We start from the raw sequence: 14,995 nt of genomic DNA, 5'->3' as shown, positions 1-14,995 counted from the left end.
TAATATAGAACTCAATATAAACTTCTTAACTCTGTTTGAAGAGTAGGTAACTTTGTTTCAGGTAATAATATGTTTAACGGAGTCTTCAAAGAGTAAATAACTCCAAGATAATTACATCTTCAAGTTTTGGAAACATATCGATAGCAATAGCATTTTTGTACGAGAATACGAAATTCGTTTCAGTATAATTTGTGATGATACTTCATGATTTCATGTTCTTAAATTCAGATATTGTTTTAGATTTTCTTCGAGTAGAGATTAACCACGTCTGTAACCCTTAAGCGGTAGTTAGGGCTAACAGTCTCAGAGAGACTGAATACCCCCCTAGACCCCGCTCAGCTGTGTTATTTTGATTGTAACATCTTCAATATAAATTTAGGATATTTATCTGGTTTTTAAGTACCTCACGAATTTTGTTATGAGAAACAAAGCATTCATTTTGCATTGCTCGCACACTTACCGTTTCGAGAAGACTCTGTTCGTGTAGAGTAACAAGAGGCTTCTCTGGCTTGGGCCTCGTGCTGAGGTAGAAGGCCGAGGCAGCTGCTACACCGGTCAGCGCAAGCGCCCCCGCCGAACCACCTACCATCCATAGGTATTGGTCGATTTCGCTCACTGCAAGAAAAACGTTTGTAAACCTTCATTATTTGTTGCATTCGAGCGGGCCGAATTTTCAGGAAAATGGCTTTGTTACTACTGAAGGTAATTTCTGAATGTTTCTCTATTTCAATGCCAAAATTATCATAATCGGACCAGGAGATTATGTTTATTCGTTACTAACAAAAAATATATAATATGCGTAGGGATTTGCAAAATAATAAGCGTCGAAGTAGAACTCTCTTCTACTATCTCTTTTCTAATATTTCATTGTATGTTTATGCTTGGCTTGTTCACGTGAAAACATTTTAATTTTTTTTTGTAGAGATTGAAACAACCTCGAGGAAGATAGGCTAATATTAGGGAAAAGATAGAAATTCCAAAGGGGAAGGGAAATTTATGAGGTGTGAAAAACCCGCAACAGTTGTAGTAACAAGAACCAGTGTATCAAAAGATTAATAAAACGTCAACACCAAATATAGCAATCCAGTAATGACATAGTCCATTAAAGTTAAACAAAGAGAGATACTGGTAATTTCGATAAGGACCTACCCGAAAATGGCCTTCGTTGTCAATCTCGACTGGACTAATGAAGATTGACGCATTTTTATACGTTTCCATCGATTTCTGGTATCGATTAAGGTTTTATTTTATTTAGAAATAAAGGAGTTACTTGTTTATTATACAAAAGTTAGCGTCTTAATTACACAGGAAACAGAAAATGGTTTGAAGAAGAAAATATACTCGAATATAATTTTATACATATAATCACGTCTTTATCACTAACATGTAAGACAGAACTAACAGTTTTGAAAACACTGTATTTCCACGTTTAGATGTATGGCTTAATGATGGAATTGATATTCAAATGGTGACAGGTTGCTAATCTAATTCCTAAAAGGAATTGTAAGTATTTTGGCCTAAATGTATTTAATAGTGTTATTGGCCGTGTGGTTCCGGCAGAGTAGAATAAAATAGTAGAATAGCACCACCCTATATTTTCACATGCGGGCTATTACTGTGGCAGGGCTTCCTACGCTGATATGACAACATAGTCCAGAATCAATAGACACTGCGTCACCAACCCGCCTGCCCAGCGTAGTTAATATGGGTAAAATCCCTCCATTTCTGGGGAGGCCTTAGATCAGCAGTGGACTTTTATGGACTGTTAAGGTAAGGTCTTTTATAGTATTAAAAGTTACTAAGATATAGCATAACGAAAACCAACAATAGAAAATATTACAGGAAACCAAGAGGAAACAAGAAGCAATAAGGAAACTAAACACGACTTTCGTGCAACCAGTTCCCGTTTTATAACTGCACTCAATCTGAGCTAGGGCTGAGCTATACTTACGTATGGTTTAATCAAAAATCTAAAAAGGTAAACTAACACTTGGCTATTCGAAGACAGAGAGTTATAATTCTACAAAAATATAAAACAATAGTTCATCTGCTAAGAATTTATTAATTTGAGTTTAGGTCTGTAAAGGAATGAACAAACAAGAAGGCAGAATGATATAAAAGATAAATTTTGCGACGACGATTAAACTGAGTGATTTCTCTGACTGAGAGGTTTCCAAAATTAAACATATAGCAAAATGCAAAAAATATAATTAATTTCTATACTAAGACTGATCAGTTGATCAAAAAATTTCCTCAACAAATAAAAATTCAACCTGTATAATGAGAATTATAATCACATGGTACTATGAAGACGCTGCGAACCGGACAAAATGGAATAGAGGGAAAATGTCTGAAAGCGGACCCCAGGCCCCGAAGAATATTAGCAGAGGGTGTAAGTGGGTAGCACTCAAAGATAAGAGATGAGAGAGAGGCTATTCTTATATATATTATTTAATAATTCATTTTGGCAGCCCTCTTTAGCTAGTTTAGAAAGTGGAAACCTGGGAGTGCTTGCCGCGGCGGCGTCACAACACAGATTTCTCGGGAATCTCTCGGTGTCTCGATTTTCCACTGACACACTTACGCAGTTATGGCACTTATTGTTTGTGAGTGAAATTGATTCTTCTAATTAACTAATATAAACAACTAACAATAATGTGAAATAGGATGGCTAGAAATAAAAAAAAAAACGTAAACGTTTCTGGTGTTAAGCAGATCTAGGACACTACACAAGATGCTTCTGAGATAATAAACCAAAATGACAATTTGTTACTTTATTGAGTGAATTTAACTTAACTGTGTACTTTATAGTCTAAGACCGTAGAAGAAAATAACTTGCTTGTTAAAATTAAATCGTTAAATCGCAATCCCCATTGAATGCATTCGAACGTCAAGTTAACGAGTGGTTTCTATTAATGGAGTAGGGGGCCCTTGAAGGGCCGTGAGGCTTCGTACGCCCTTTGAATTTACAATGAAGTGAAATTAGAGCATCAAGGTTCTGCCTTTTGAAATCAACCAGTACCTAGTATTAGCGACGTGATGTCGAGGCCATTATACGGCCTTAAACGTCGCCTTCAAATTATTTTAGCCCTTCTAATCGAAATGTATTACGACATTGACTTTTGCGATTGGCTTACCCTGTAACTTATTCGTATGATCACATTGCAGGTTCGTTAAACGGTTATCATTGGACGGCGAATAAAAAGAGAATTCATTATGGTCATCTTTCTAAAATTTCAAAGGAGAACCTTTAGTCATGTTACAATTCAAGCAAAGTTCATTAAATTTGATAATGTCATTTCAGAACAATTTGCAAATAAATGAGTTTAAACAAATATAAATAGTATAAAAATCTTACAACTGCTGCATTGGTTCCACCAAATCTTCTTTTCCTTTGCATCAGCATCAGTCTTCTTTGTTTCAGTCTTCTTTAATTTCTTCTGTATTTTATGACATTTTTCCTTAACACTAATTTCAGCCTTTGCGCTTGTCACCGACACTTTGTCTTTCTTAGGGCTAAAACTAAACTTTCCGCTTCCCATATTGTTTTCTGCACTTGTATCTTTTAAAACTTGTTAATTATCATCCTTGTCTTGTTCAAGGATGAGGACGTCATCTGATAATTAGCACTTATATTTAAATACAGTCAAGCTCGATGTCGTAAAGATATTCAATATCATATTATTTTGTTGTGGAATGAAACGAAATCCATAAAACTAAAAGGTTTTATAGAGTTATCTTACAAAGGCTTTGGCCTTGTGGAGTTCATTAACACTATTAAGTCGATAACTGAAATGTAATCTACCGTCTGATTCCAGCGGACTTTTTATCTATTTATGTTCATTGAACTGATTATTCATCAAACAGGTGAACAAGTGAAATCTTTAAATTTGTTGTACGAAACTAAATGGTTGTTTTACTCGTGGTTCGAAGTTTTTATCAACAATTGACAAGACTATAATTATATAAAATATTGGGCATATTAACGGCACATGATTTTTGCAAGGAGCATAAATTTACATCATTGTAATTATAAAAGTACTTTTAAATATTAAAGATCAGTAATTAAAAATTCTTAACAAGGTATACTTGGCAAATTACAATCATGAAAAAGTCCTTGGCAATAATTCATATTTCATAAACTGTTGAAAATGCGGAAGGTGCCACTTAAAGGCTCAGATTTTGTTTATTTTTGATAACTGCCAAGATGCCTCAGAAATCCGGGTGCCTAGTGATAATGGCGCCGGCAGAAATATCTTATATATAAGACTCATTATTTATTGACTGACTGACAACGCATAGCCCGAACTCCGAAGTCCAGAATCTTGAAATTTTACGTATGGCGTCTCTATGTGTGTATTCCCAATGTACTTACCTAGGGGTGCATAAGAGAGGATTTTCCGAAATTCTGACTGAAACGAAAGTTGACGGGCATTTTCGTTTACGCGGGCATAGCCGCGGGCACTCTCTAGTATTTCTTTAGTAGAAGAATACAGATCTAATAAATCTATTATAGGGAATAACTGATATAGGTACTAATTTTGTCTCTTGTTAATTGTTAACATTTGGATTATAAGAAAGATCACTTCAAAGTTGAACAGAGTCATCTGTTCAAATTAATTCAATACTAGCCAATTTCACAACTTGTCTTCTATTTTTAAATTAAGGTATTATAAAAGACTACGCTTGACTTTTACGGTTGACAGTTCAATTATATGAAACTGGTGTAACAGGGATTATAATTATTTCAACTTAATATAACCTAGAAGTTTTTTCCAACGCGGGTTTACACCTTTTACAGACAAATTATAATCTGACAAGAACGAAAACATTTAATACTTTTAGAATCATTGAAAAGAATATCAAAAAGACGTTGGGTTCTATATTACGTATTTAATAAAATGAATTCTAACTATTGCCACTTCTGATGTTTTTACGTTATTTTTCAGGTCTATTCAATCGATTTGATTTTGTATTCTATTGAGATTGTAAGGATATTTTGATTCATAGGCATATATAAATTTTTACTTCTGCTATTTCAGTTTCAGGATATCAAGTGATTTCAAGCAAGTCAGAAAAATATTATTTATGAACATAATATACACCTGCATTTTATGACTACATTCGATTACAATTTTATGAGTATATTATTACTGGACCATCTACAATTTACAACGATGCGACTTGAATGGCATAATCAAAAGCGACTATCAAAACGTCTAGCAATAACGCCCAATGACGCAAAATGTATATTTTTCAAAGCCTCAGGGAACTATAAACTGGTCTGATAATTGCAGTTAAATCCCTAACTACAAATTAACACAGAGCGCTACTATATCAAAGGTAGAGAACTCTACTTGGTTACTGCTTTAAAAATACTAAAATATTATTAATGGTACAGTGTGTATGTTTGTCTTTGTTTGTGATTATGTTTCGTGTTCATTATTTTATGGGCAAACATAGTAAGTACTGAGATCCATAATATAATTTTAATTCGGATAGTCTAATAGATTGCCAAGATTGCGTGCGAAGGCTTTTCTTCTGAATAAAATTGATTTTTATCATAAGAAAAAAAATCATAAACTTTACTATTGCAGTATAAATGAAAATCTATATTGCTTAAATATAGAAAACAGTATATTTTATTCAGTAATTACTGCGGCACTGGCATTGGATCGATAGAAACAGATACCTACGTGTCCACGCCCTTGGTTCTTTCATACAACTTGATTATGAAACGGAGTGTGAACTCATGAACATATACCTAGTTCCTTTTAAACTGAAATCCATTAAAGCCTGAACTAAAGTTAGACCAAAGGAACAAGCAGGTTATTAATTGGCATGTTGAATCACGACCGGCCATAAGCAATATTTCATCTAACAACAAGCTGAAACAGAAGTGGGGCGCCTATCGAGTATTCCTGTTTATTGTTGCGAAATCAAACCGTATTTTATTAGGTTCGACACCGAGTAATGTGACAGCGTTTTGAAAACAACATGCCGGCTGGTTCAAAACTTGAATCGATAACAGCTAAACGCGTTGATGTGACGTACGTCACGTAAGTGTACTTAATAAAGGCATAGAGTACCTTATTATGAGCCTCAGGTATGAGCTCGTGAAAAAAAGACAGACGTAGCTCTTGACATCAGAGGATTTCCTGGGTCTTTGGACATTAGACACAATATAAAATAATAAATAAATACGAAACATGCTCTTATCAAAAAAGTTCATTACAATAACATTATGAATAAAATTGAATTTTGCAAGAATAAAACTGATGAAAAATTTATTCCGAATAATCAAGTAAAATGCCATATTTTATAACTTTAGTTGTGACAGGATTTTAGAAACAGGTCTAAGAAACAGTTATCGCAGTAGGAAACAACACGCCGGTAATGTTTCACTTCACGACTCCACGATTTACAAAACAGATATAATGGCGGAAACTTGGTGGAAATAAAACTGATTTATTGAAAACGTTTCGCTCTTACTAACTGCAAGTACTGGATAATGCATTCGAGGTATTATTCTCAATAAGTATGATTAGTGTGTTAGGTTAGAACACTGTTAGGTAAACATTCGATTGAGTATCGTTAAGGAATGCTATGCGATCCTATCGTGCCCTCAAAATTGCAAGGGTGTACCGGAGAAGGTTTTGTGGCTATGCTGACACATTAGCACTTCCAGAAGTCCCACAACAATTCATAAAAAATCGTAATAAAAAAATGTTCACTAGATGAAAATATTATAGAAAGAAAGATATAGAAATATGAGAATATTTAAATAGTTATTTATTACGAAAAACTATATTGTGAAGGTCGATGGTGAAGAATGTATTTATAATGTTGTTATTGTATATGGACTTGTTAAGTTCTTAACTGGAATTATAGAAAGCTCTGTTAATAGAGATATACCTACTTAAGACTAAGCTCATAAATTAACAAGAACATTATTGTTCCGTATTATGCAAGTGAAATTAAGATAGTTCAGATAACCAAAGGCTTCCTTCTTCCTCAAACTCAAGATGTGCATTATGAATATGACTGATGAGTAATAAATTGCAGTGAAAGCATTATGACAAGTATTATATAAATTTCTGTGTAATAAACTCAGTTACAATTTAAATAATCGGAAGCAATATACGACGGAAAGAGTGGGCTATAAAATAGGAGTTGTTAGTTAACAATAACACTGTAACAAACTTTTGAATTAAGCGCAAGCAGTGTCAAAGTGTCTTTCTCGCTTCTACACTAGGTACTTTTGTTTTTTGCCGTATTGCGATTAATGCACAGATAACTTTTATCCGTCTATTGAAAAACTAGTTCTTAATATCATAAATGTCGAAGATGTGTAAAATGTATATGCAAAAAAATATGGGCGTATTAATATTTTATCTTTGTTTCATACTTGAACTCATCTGATAGGGACAAATAAAACAATTTGATATTTCCGCTATCGGACCATTCACACCTAACGGTGGATAGATTCGATCTGGTTTGCGAGACAATAAAATTACACGGATGTCATCGAAACTTGTTCTACCGTAGTAGGCCTATTCAGGTGTCATCACCCTCTTATACAGTTGCAATTAATTTATCATCTGTACATATAATTTCTAAAAATTTATTATGAAATCGACATTTTCGAGATATTAAACTTTTTAATTACAGGTATTTCACAACGATGTGTGAAATCTTTCATACAACATGTGTGAGGCAGACGTTTATTTCATCCAGATCCCAGTTCATTATCTTTAATCTATTAACTTTATTATTCTACCTATATAACTTCTTTGCGTCATCTGCCTGACCTATCTTAATATGCAGTTTCGTTCGTACCTTAACAACATCGGAACATTCGATCACAACAAACCGAGTTCATTGAACTTCAGGCGCAGCGTGTTTTGATAAGGTCACCACCACCAATTCGCTATCCGACAAATTTTTTTGCAGATTCACAATTACAGTTAAAAAAGCGGTATACCAAAGAGTTGGATGCCGTTTTAATTACTTCACAGGCTGTCGTAGTTGTAAAATTACAGTTAATGGAAAGTGATATCACATAATGGACCAAACTTTTGCTTTACCTCTGCTTGGTAACAGAGAGTACCTACCTATCTTAAACAGTGTGATAGCACAGAAAATGAAGATTGAAACTTAAACATCCAAGTTTAGGATTTTTTTTGATTAGATAAATATATTGTGATTGTTTCACAACATATGTTTTGTATATGCTTTCAAAGATTTATCATTCAAATCTAAACATACTTAATATTAAGCACCTACTTCTCATCAAATAGTACTTAATAGCAATATAATAAGAGGATACCCATAAGGCCTAGCCCATATCACATGAATAGTTGAATAGTAATCCTTTATATTATTCGAGATCTAAAGAAAAACGAGTCCTTAGAACTTAGCAATTCAAAGATTCCTGTTCCACTTTGATGCATACGGCCCTAAGTCCGTCTTTAGATTTAAACTCGTGAGTTATTCCCGCACTGACATAGTTAGCGCATACTTAATCCGACTTTATCTTAATGAAAACAAACATCCGCGTAGTGAAATACGTAATTAGAGCCATTAACATTTATGTAGCCAGTAGTCGGCCGTGCAAACGCAGTATCGTCTAAATGCAAATCGAACTATCTCCATTCAGTACGCGACTTTCAAAAGTCGAGTTTCATGTATACTTAAATCGCCTACGTGGAATAAATATAAGAATGTAAAACAATTTGTTATAATTAAATGTACCATTATTTATGCCAAGTGGGCATTAGTACCTATCATTGTTGTTATTGTAAATTTTTGTAAATTTATTTCATAAAACAAAATATAAATGAAAACAATTCAAGTTTGCAATTGCATTAAGATTCTTTAGTTTACAAGATTTTCGAGAGCTACTTGTTTTATTTTCAATATGTGTAAAAAAAATATCAAAAACAAAACCTCTTGTATACCTACATATATTGCAGTTTAATAGTTCGTTCATTATGATTTTACATACGAATGGCATTTCCTAGACGTTGTGATCGCGCATACCAAATGACACTCATGCACAGATGACTCATACAATAAGTACTTTTTAATTTAATGTTTTGCCTACTATTTTGCTTACGAATTAATGGCAGAATCTACCCCAGTTCAGATGGCAGAAAAAAAATAATACCCTTAAGATACATAATAAATAATAAATCCAACTTCTTGCACTTTGTGACTACTTAGTAGGAAATTGTTTTTAATTTAAGGAAGAAGCAATTACAACTAGGTAAACGGAGGTTTCTGCGCCAAGCTTAAGCCAGATATATTTCATCGATGTATCCCCTTACTTTAAGAGCATTGGTTAGCACTCAAACCAATGTTCATAACTCAAAAAAGCGTCATTGGTACATGGCCGAGGCAGGACTTGAACTTGTGCCTCCACACGTACTGTTAACGCATTTTACTTAGGCACCTTATGGATTGAACAACCGACGCTCAATGACTGAATCAATGTATCACTATGTTAAGACATGAGAACATAATGAATGATGTTTATCGTTATGTCTTTATTCTTTTGTTGTTTCAGTGTTGCAGGATGTTTTAAGTATTTCGTAGAAGAATTCAAAGAATGCACAATTGAAATAACCCTCGGGAAAGTTGGATAAAAATTTATTGCAACATAGCAGATGTTGTTGCAAGATGTGTGCAATGCAGGGCTTCAAGTAAGTATAGGTGTGTTCAAAAATACTTTTCAAAAAAGGCTAAATACTACGCTCTCATTACGAAAATATTAATAATTGATAGGTTTGTACATTTTGTTTTGTTATTAATGAACCGATTTTATATATTTTCATAACAATCTTACCAAAAACTTATATAGATACATAATTTTGTAAGTACAAAAAGTATTATACCATTTTTATGAGAACAAAACCAGGAGGAACAGCTCGTTAAAATCACGTCATTTGAAACTGTAATCTGATTAACAGCTAAAACAACTTTCACGGCACAAACAATAATTTACCGCTAATAGTTTACACAGATTCCCAATATCCTATAGGTATAATAAATTTAAATTTCTGTTCAAAACATGCCGCTGTATTTGTATTTAGAACTAGCGGACCCGACAGACTTCGTTCTGTCAAAAAGATTTGTAATATGACAGTTTTTTGTTTCTATCTATTAGACCTACATTGCTTAGACAACAGTGAACTTTATACATTAGCAATAAAGATTGACTGTACGTATTAGTTAGAAAACGTTTGTATGGGATAAAGAAAAGGACTGTTTTCAAGGTTTTTCAGGCAATTATTTGGTATTTTTTCGCCGTAAAAACCATCCTTGAGCTTCGACGAATATTAAAAAAAAAGAATTGGCCAAATTGGTCCAGGCGTTCTTGAGTTATGCGCTTACCAACACATTTAGCTATTCATTTTTATATATAAGATTATGGATAGTAAAATACTAAGTTGCCAGTAAACAATAATAAAGTTTAAATATTTTAATTTACAAACGGCAAGGCTACCTTGTTTTGTTGACTGCAATATTTTATTGCTCAATGCTGGAGCGAACAATGGTTAATTATTTTATTTACTACACCACTGCGGTTTTACACAATAAATTCATGATTAAAAAAATTAACATTTGTAAAATGTAAGCAAAAATTTAAATTATGCAAAATTGTGAATTCACACCAGTATAATAATGTATTAAATTTCATTCTATATCTGTGTATATAACTGTATTATTTATTAGTATATATCAAAACAGCTACGGCATCGATTTTTTCAACTTTACGGTGTAAATATAAAAAAATAGTGTGATTGATTTCATATTTATATACACAATCACCCATCTTTAATGGAATAACCTTCAAAGAAGGAAGTAATACAAATATTAATGATATTTAATTCGACGCAAAGTGCATCTGTTGCAATATTTGTAAGAGCTTTAATTTCTGGAAATTAATAATTAAATAGTAATATAGTTTAAATGTTAATACAAATAATCCTGGTACCAGGCAAAATAAACCTCTTTATAAACTTGATTTTATCGTTTCATCACGAGACAAGGACTGTCCGAAGAAGAAATTCCATTCAGTAGGAAATAAAAAAAAAACATGTAAAGAAACTACGTGACCTCTGTTTCTAAACCCAGTGGTTTGGGTTATGCGTTGATATGTCAGTCAGTGACCTTTTTTAGACAATATGGCAAAAGGTAAGCTTATTAAGAAAATAAGAACAAGCATACTGTATGCTGAGAGAGAGAGAGAGAGAGGAAATATTCCAAATTTCGCATAAGATAGATTTCGAATTATTTTGAAAAATAAGTGATATGCGCTCATGCTTAGAGAGATAATGAGCTACAGAGACTCTGAACTTCGAACAAAGAAGTCTTTTTAGTCTAAGGTTCAATTGACCTAGAAACGCACAATGGCTATAGAGTATAACACCATAGAATTAGACTAAATCGTGATGCTTGAATGCCGGCGATCATGATTTGAATATTATTTATATATTTTAGACGGAAACTTGTACCTATGCTTGAAAATTTAGGAATTGATTAACTACTATTTATACACCAGAGGCGTTTAAGGTAATCTAAGTAATTTTATTATTTACCTACACGTAGATTTAATCTTAAATAAAAACCACCGTAAAACTGTTTTTTTATTTCTTAACAAAAACGTTTCATTCAGTAATAGGGCCACACTAACAGTCATAAAACAAAACAAAGTTAGTTTATGTATTTTTGATTGAATTTACATTGAAGTCGGTTCAACATAAAAAAATATATAGGCAAACACTTCAATACTTTAAGTGACATGAAACACATCGAACACAAATATCTATTCAAATATAGTATAATCCGCAGCCATTCAAAGTTTAATATTTGTCGTGTTGTCAATGAGGACAAATTGGTTTGATAAACATAATTATCTCCAATGTGGAAAATAGTTTTTATTTGCTTTCAAATAAATGTATACGAGAAGTGGGAGATAGACGAATAATCAAATAAGATAAACCCTATAATAATTCCATTGGACCAGAAAAACGTTTACTTAATTCTTATTCTATTTAACGCTTTATATAAAACTCAACGAAAACACGACTAATAAATCATGAAACTATTACCTACATCAATAAACACTTTACGACATCGAACACTTCAAACAGGCTTACGAGTTTTTTGAAAACCGCGCGTCCGTTGTTCAAGTTACGCGCGAACAACTTGAGGTGCCCGTGCGCAGGTTACCGCGCGCGTCGGGTCGGCCGATCGATGCGACAATGCTTGTGCACAACGCCGCGAGCCACTGTACCGCCTCCCTCATGCAGTACCTCTCTCTTTTGATAAACGGGTCGCAACGGTTAGCACTCCAGCCGGCGTTTATTGGAATTTTTGAAGTGATTTGCGGGGATGGATTTTGAATGGGAATTCTTTGTGCTGAATTTTCCAAGTATACTTGTAAATTTAAATTTTGTGGTTGAGAGGAAAAAAAAATTAAAACAAAAATTACCGCCCATTCCTTCAAGATTATTCCAAAATTGGTCTGGAGAAATTCAAATGAGTTCAGTTCAGACTTGTCAGAAATTAACCATCAAGTGAAATTAATAAGTGAAGAAGATTTACCAAGAAAAGAAATGTAAAGGAGTTGGAAGTAATTTCTTAGATTAAATTTTGTACAATTATCTTTGTACTGTTGTAATGTTTCCTGTGTCTTTTAAGTTTTATTTTGTATCCTCATACAAATAACAAAATACAAAAAAAATACATAGACATGATAAAAGCAGCTAGCAGACAGATAATGATAAAGAAATGAACGCAGTTAATCCACTGGCAATGGCAACATAGGTCGACGACATTAGAAAGACAGTGGGTTGGAAATGGATGAGTTTAGCACACGGCCGGGGCAAGTGGCATTTACTGAGAAAGGCCTATTTCAAGCTGTGGGCTGTAGAGGCTTTATTATGAGATGATGACGAAACTTTACTGAATTGTTTTATACCTCCTATGCATATTAATGAAGTGCTTTAATAAGAGTTTTATATGGAGGTTAAAAGTATTCTACTGAAGCTTATTAACTTGGAATCAAAAAGAAAGAATTCTTTACAAAATATCTCAGAATCATAATGTTTCGTCATATCGAATACTTGATAGAACATATTATTCGCTGAAGATGTTTTCGCTCTTACAAATTTTACGCAAAATGATTGAGTTGAAAAAGGATCATGATCGCTGTCCGAAACATAAGTCTATCAAAAGACAATAAATATTTACAAATGAATGTATTAAAAACAACAAAAATATATGTAATATTAAGAAATCTACACAAAAAAATGTTCTGCACCGCTTTAACAATCAACCGAGTTCATGTTCATTACACGTAATAAAAACGTTCCTTTTTCAAAACTATCCACTTCATTACTGTAGCCGTATTCTTAAGGTTATGGACCAAATTATGCCTTTACCAAAAGCGTGGAGTCGTAAAATTCTACAACCAATTATTCTGTTCCACGAAACAGTGCTACTGGCTAATTTTGCTTCGTAAAATCACATGGTTATCATTTGTAACTGTCAACATTATCCTATCATTTCTATAGAATCTAGCTATACCTTGAGTTCCTTTTGTATGCGTAGCAAATATTATTGATGACTATTTGTGATACAATGTTACCATGAATGCGCAATCTTACGAAATACTTTGCATATTGTATTGACTTATGCACTGTCAATGCAGTAAAATAAACATAAACCAACAAGGGCATCGAACTAGAAACGGACAGTCGTGCATGTTATGTTAGAGCGCATACAGACGAACGGCATGGTGTCGACGGCAGGGTACCACCGCAGCCGTCGACGTGTCGGCGGCAGCAGTCAATACGTCGACGGCTGCCGCCGATAGGCGGCAACAGCTGCCGTTGACAGGCGACGTTTGCAGTATTAGAATGCCGCGTACTAGTAGTCGTGGTATAGGAGCCAGTTGCAAAATGGATTCCGAGGAAGAAACACTGTTATTGCTTTTACTCCGCCGCCGTCGCCGACAACAACGAAAAAGAAAGATACGTTCAGTGTGGGTTGAAGAAATATTAATGTATAGAGAACAAGAGGGAGATTTTTATACACTCTATCCACGTTTACGAGAGAACGAAAAAAAATTTTTCAATTACTTTCGTATGTCAATCGCTTCTTTTGATGAGTTAACAACTATCTTGAAAGCCTCAATATCTCGCCAAGACACCGTGATGCGGAAAAGTATACCAGCTGAGCAAAGACTCGCCATAACATTAAGGTAGCTCATTTTGTGGATGCGTGACGCTTGCGCACTCTCCGTCTATTTGCAGTCGACTGACAAAATGGCGGACGAAACACGCAAGAACCGCAAACATCGCCACCTGTCGGCGGCAGCCGTCGACGTATTGACTGCTGCCGCCGACGCGTCGTCGGCTGCCGTCGACAGATGGCGACGGCTGAAGTAGACTCTGACGTTTACAACTTGCAGTTCGTCTGTATGAACCCTTATTGCAGGCATTTTATATTAATAAAGGAAAATATACATACGAGTATGTTCTATTTCTACTAGTAGATATATAAATTTTAATACTAGATACTTATTATATTTTTCTTCTTCACTACTTTAACCTACTCTTCTTTAAGACTTATAATCAATAATCAAAACGAATTAATTTAAGGAATTTATTCTAAAAAGCTTTTCTGTCTTTGCCTATATTTATTACTTATTTTCTTAGCCAGGCAGTACTAAATAGTTGTGTTAGTCCGTACCAATGGGTAAATTTGCTTTTGCTACAAATACAGCTAACAAACAACATTTGTCGCAATGTTTAAAATTTGCTCATTTAAGGCTTGGCAAGTTTTGTTATTAAAAGCGTATATTTCGCAAAAAGTTGCAACCTTCATGATTTCGTTAACTCAATACGCTATTAACAAAAAAACAATAACATATTGCTTTCTCATAATGAGACAACATTTTTAAATATTAATGGACACGGTGCGC

General features: G+C 33.8%; 1 protein-coding gene across 3 annotated transcripts in view; it reads right to left on the bottom strand.

The window, feature by feature from the left end:
* The window catches only part of LOC106143441 (long-chain-fatty-acid--CoA ligase 5), a 43,598-nt gene that overhangs the window by 16,003 nt on the left and 12,600 nt on the right, over positions 1 to 14,995 (bottom strand). The window contains exons 1-3 of one of the 3 annotated variants that reach the window (XM_013345529.2): positions 12,165 to 12,266; positions 3,359 to 3,616; positions 461 to 615 (exon numbers count right to left, since the gene is read on the bottom strand). In XM_013345529.2, the coding sequence (XP_013200983.1) occupies positions 461 to 615; positions 3,359 to 3,542 (339 nt within the window). In that variant the 5' untranslated portion in view covers positions 3,543 to 3,616; positions 12,165 to 12,266. Of the gene's footprint in view, positions 1 to 460; positions 616 to 3,358; positions 3,617 to 12,120; positions 12,267 to 14,995 lie in introns of those variants that run through there. The other 2 variants (XM_060948839.1, XM_013345531.2) reach the window with 2 other exon arrangements.

This window comes from Amyelois transitella, chromosome 17, assembly GCF_032362555.1.
Source record: "Amyelois transitella isolate CPQ chromosome 17, ilAmyTran1.1, whole genome shotgun sequence".
NCBI classification, from domain to species: Eukaryota; Metazoa; Arthropoda; class Insecta; order Lepidoptera; family Pyralidae; genus Amyelois; species Amyelois transitella.
Note: the sequence above shows the minus strand (reverse complement) of the source record. Positions and strands in the feature narration are given on the sequence as shown.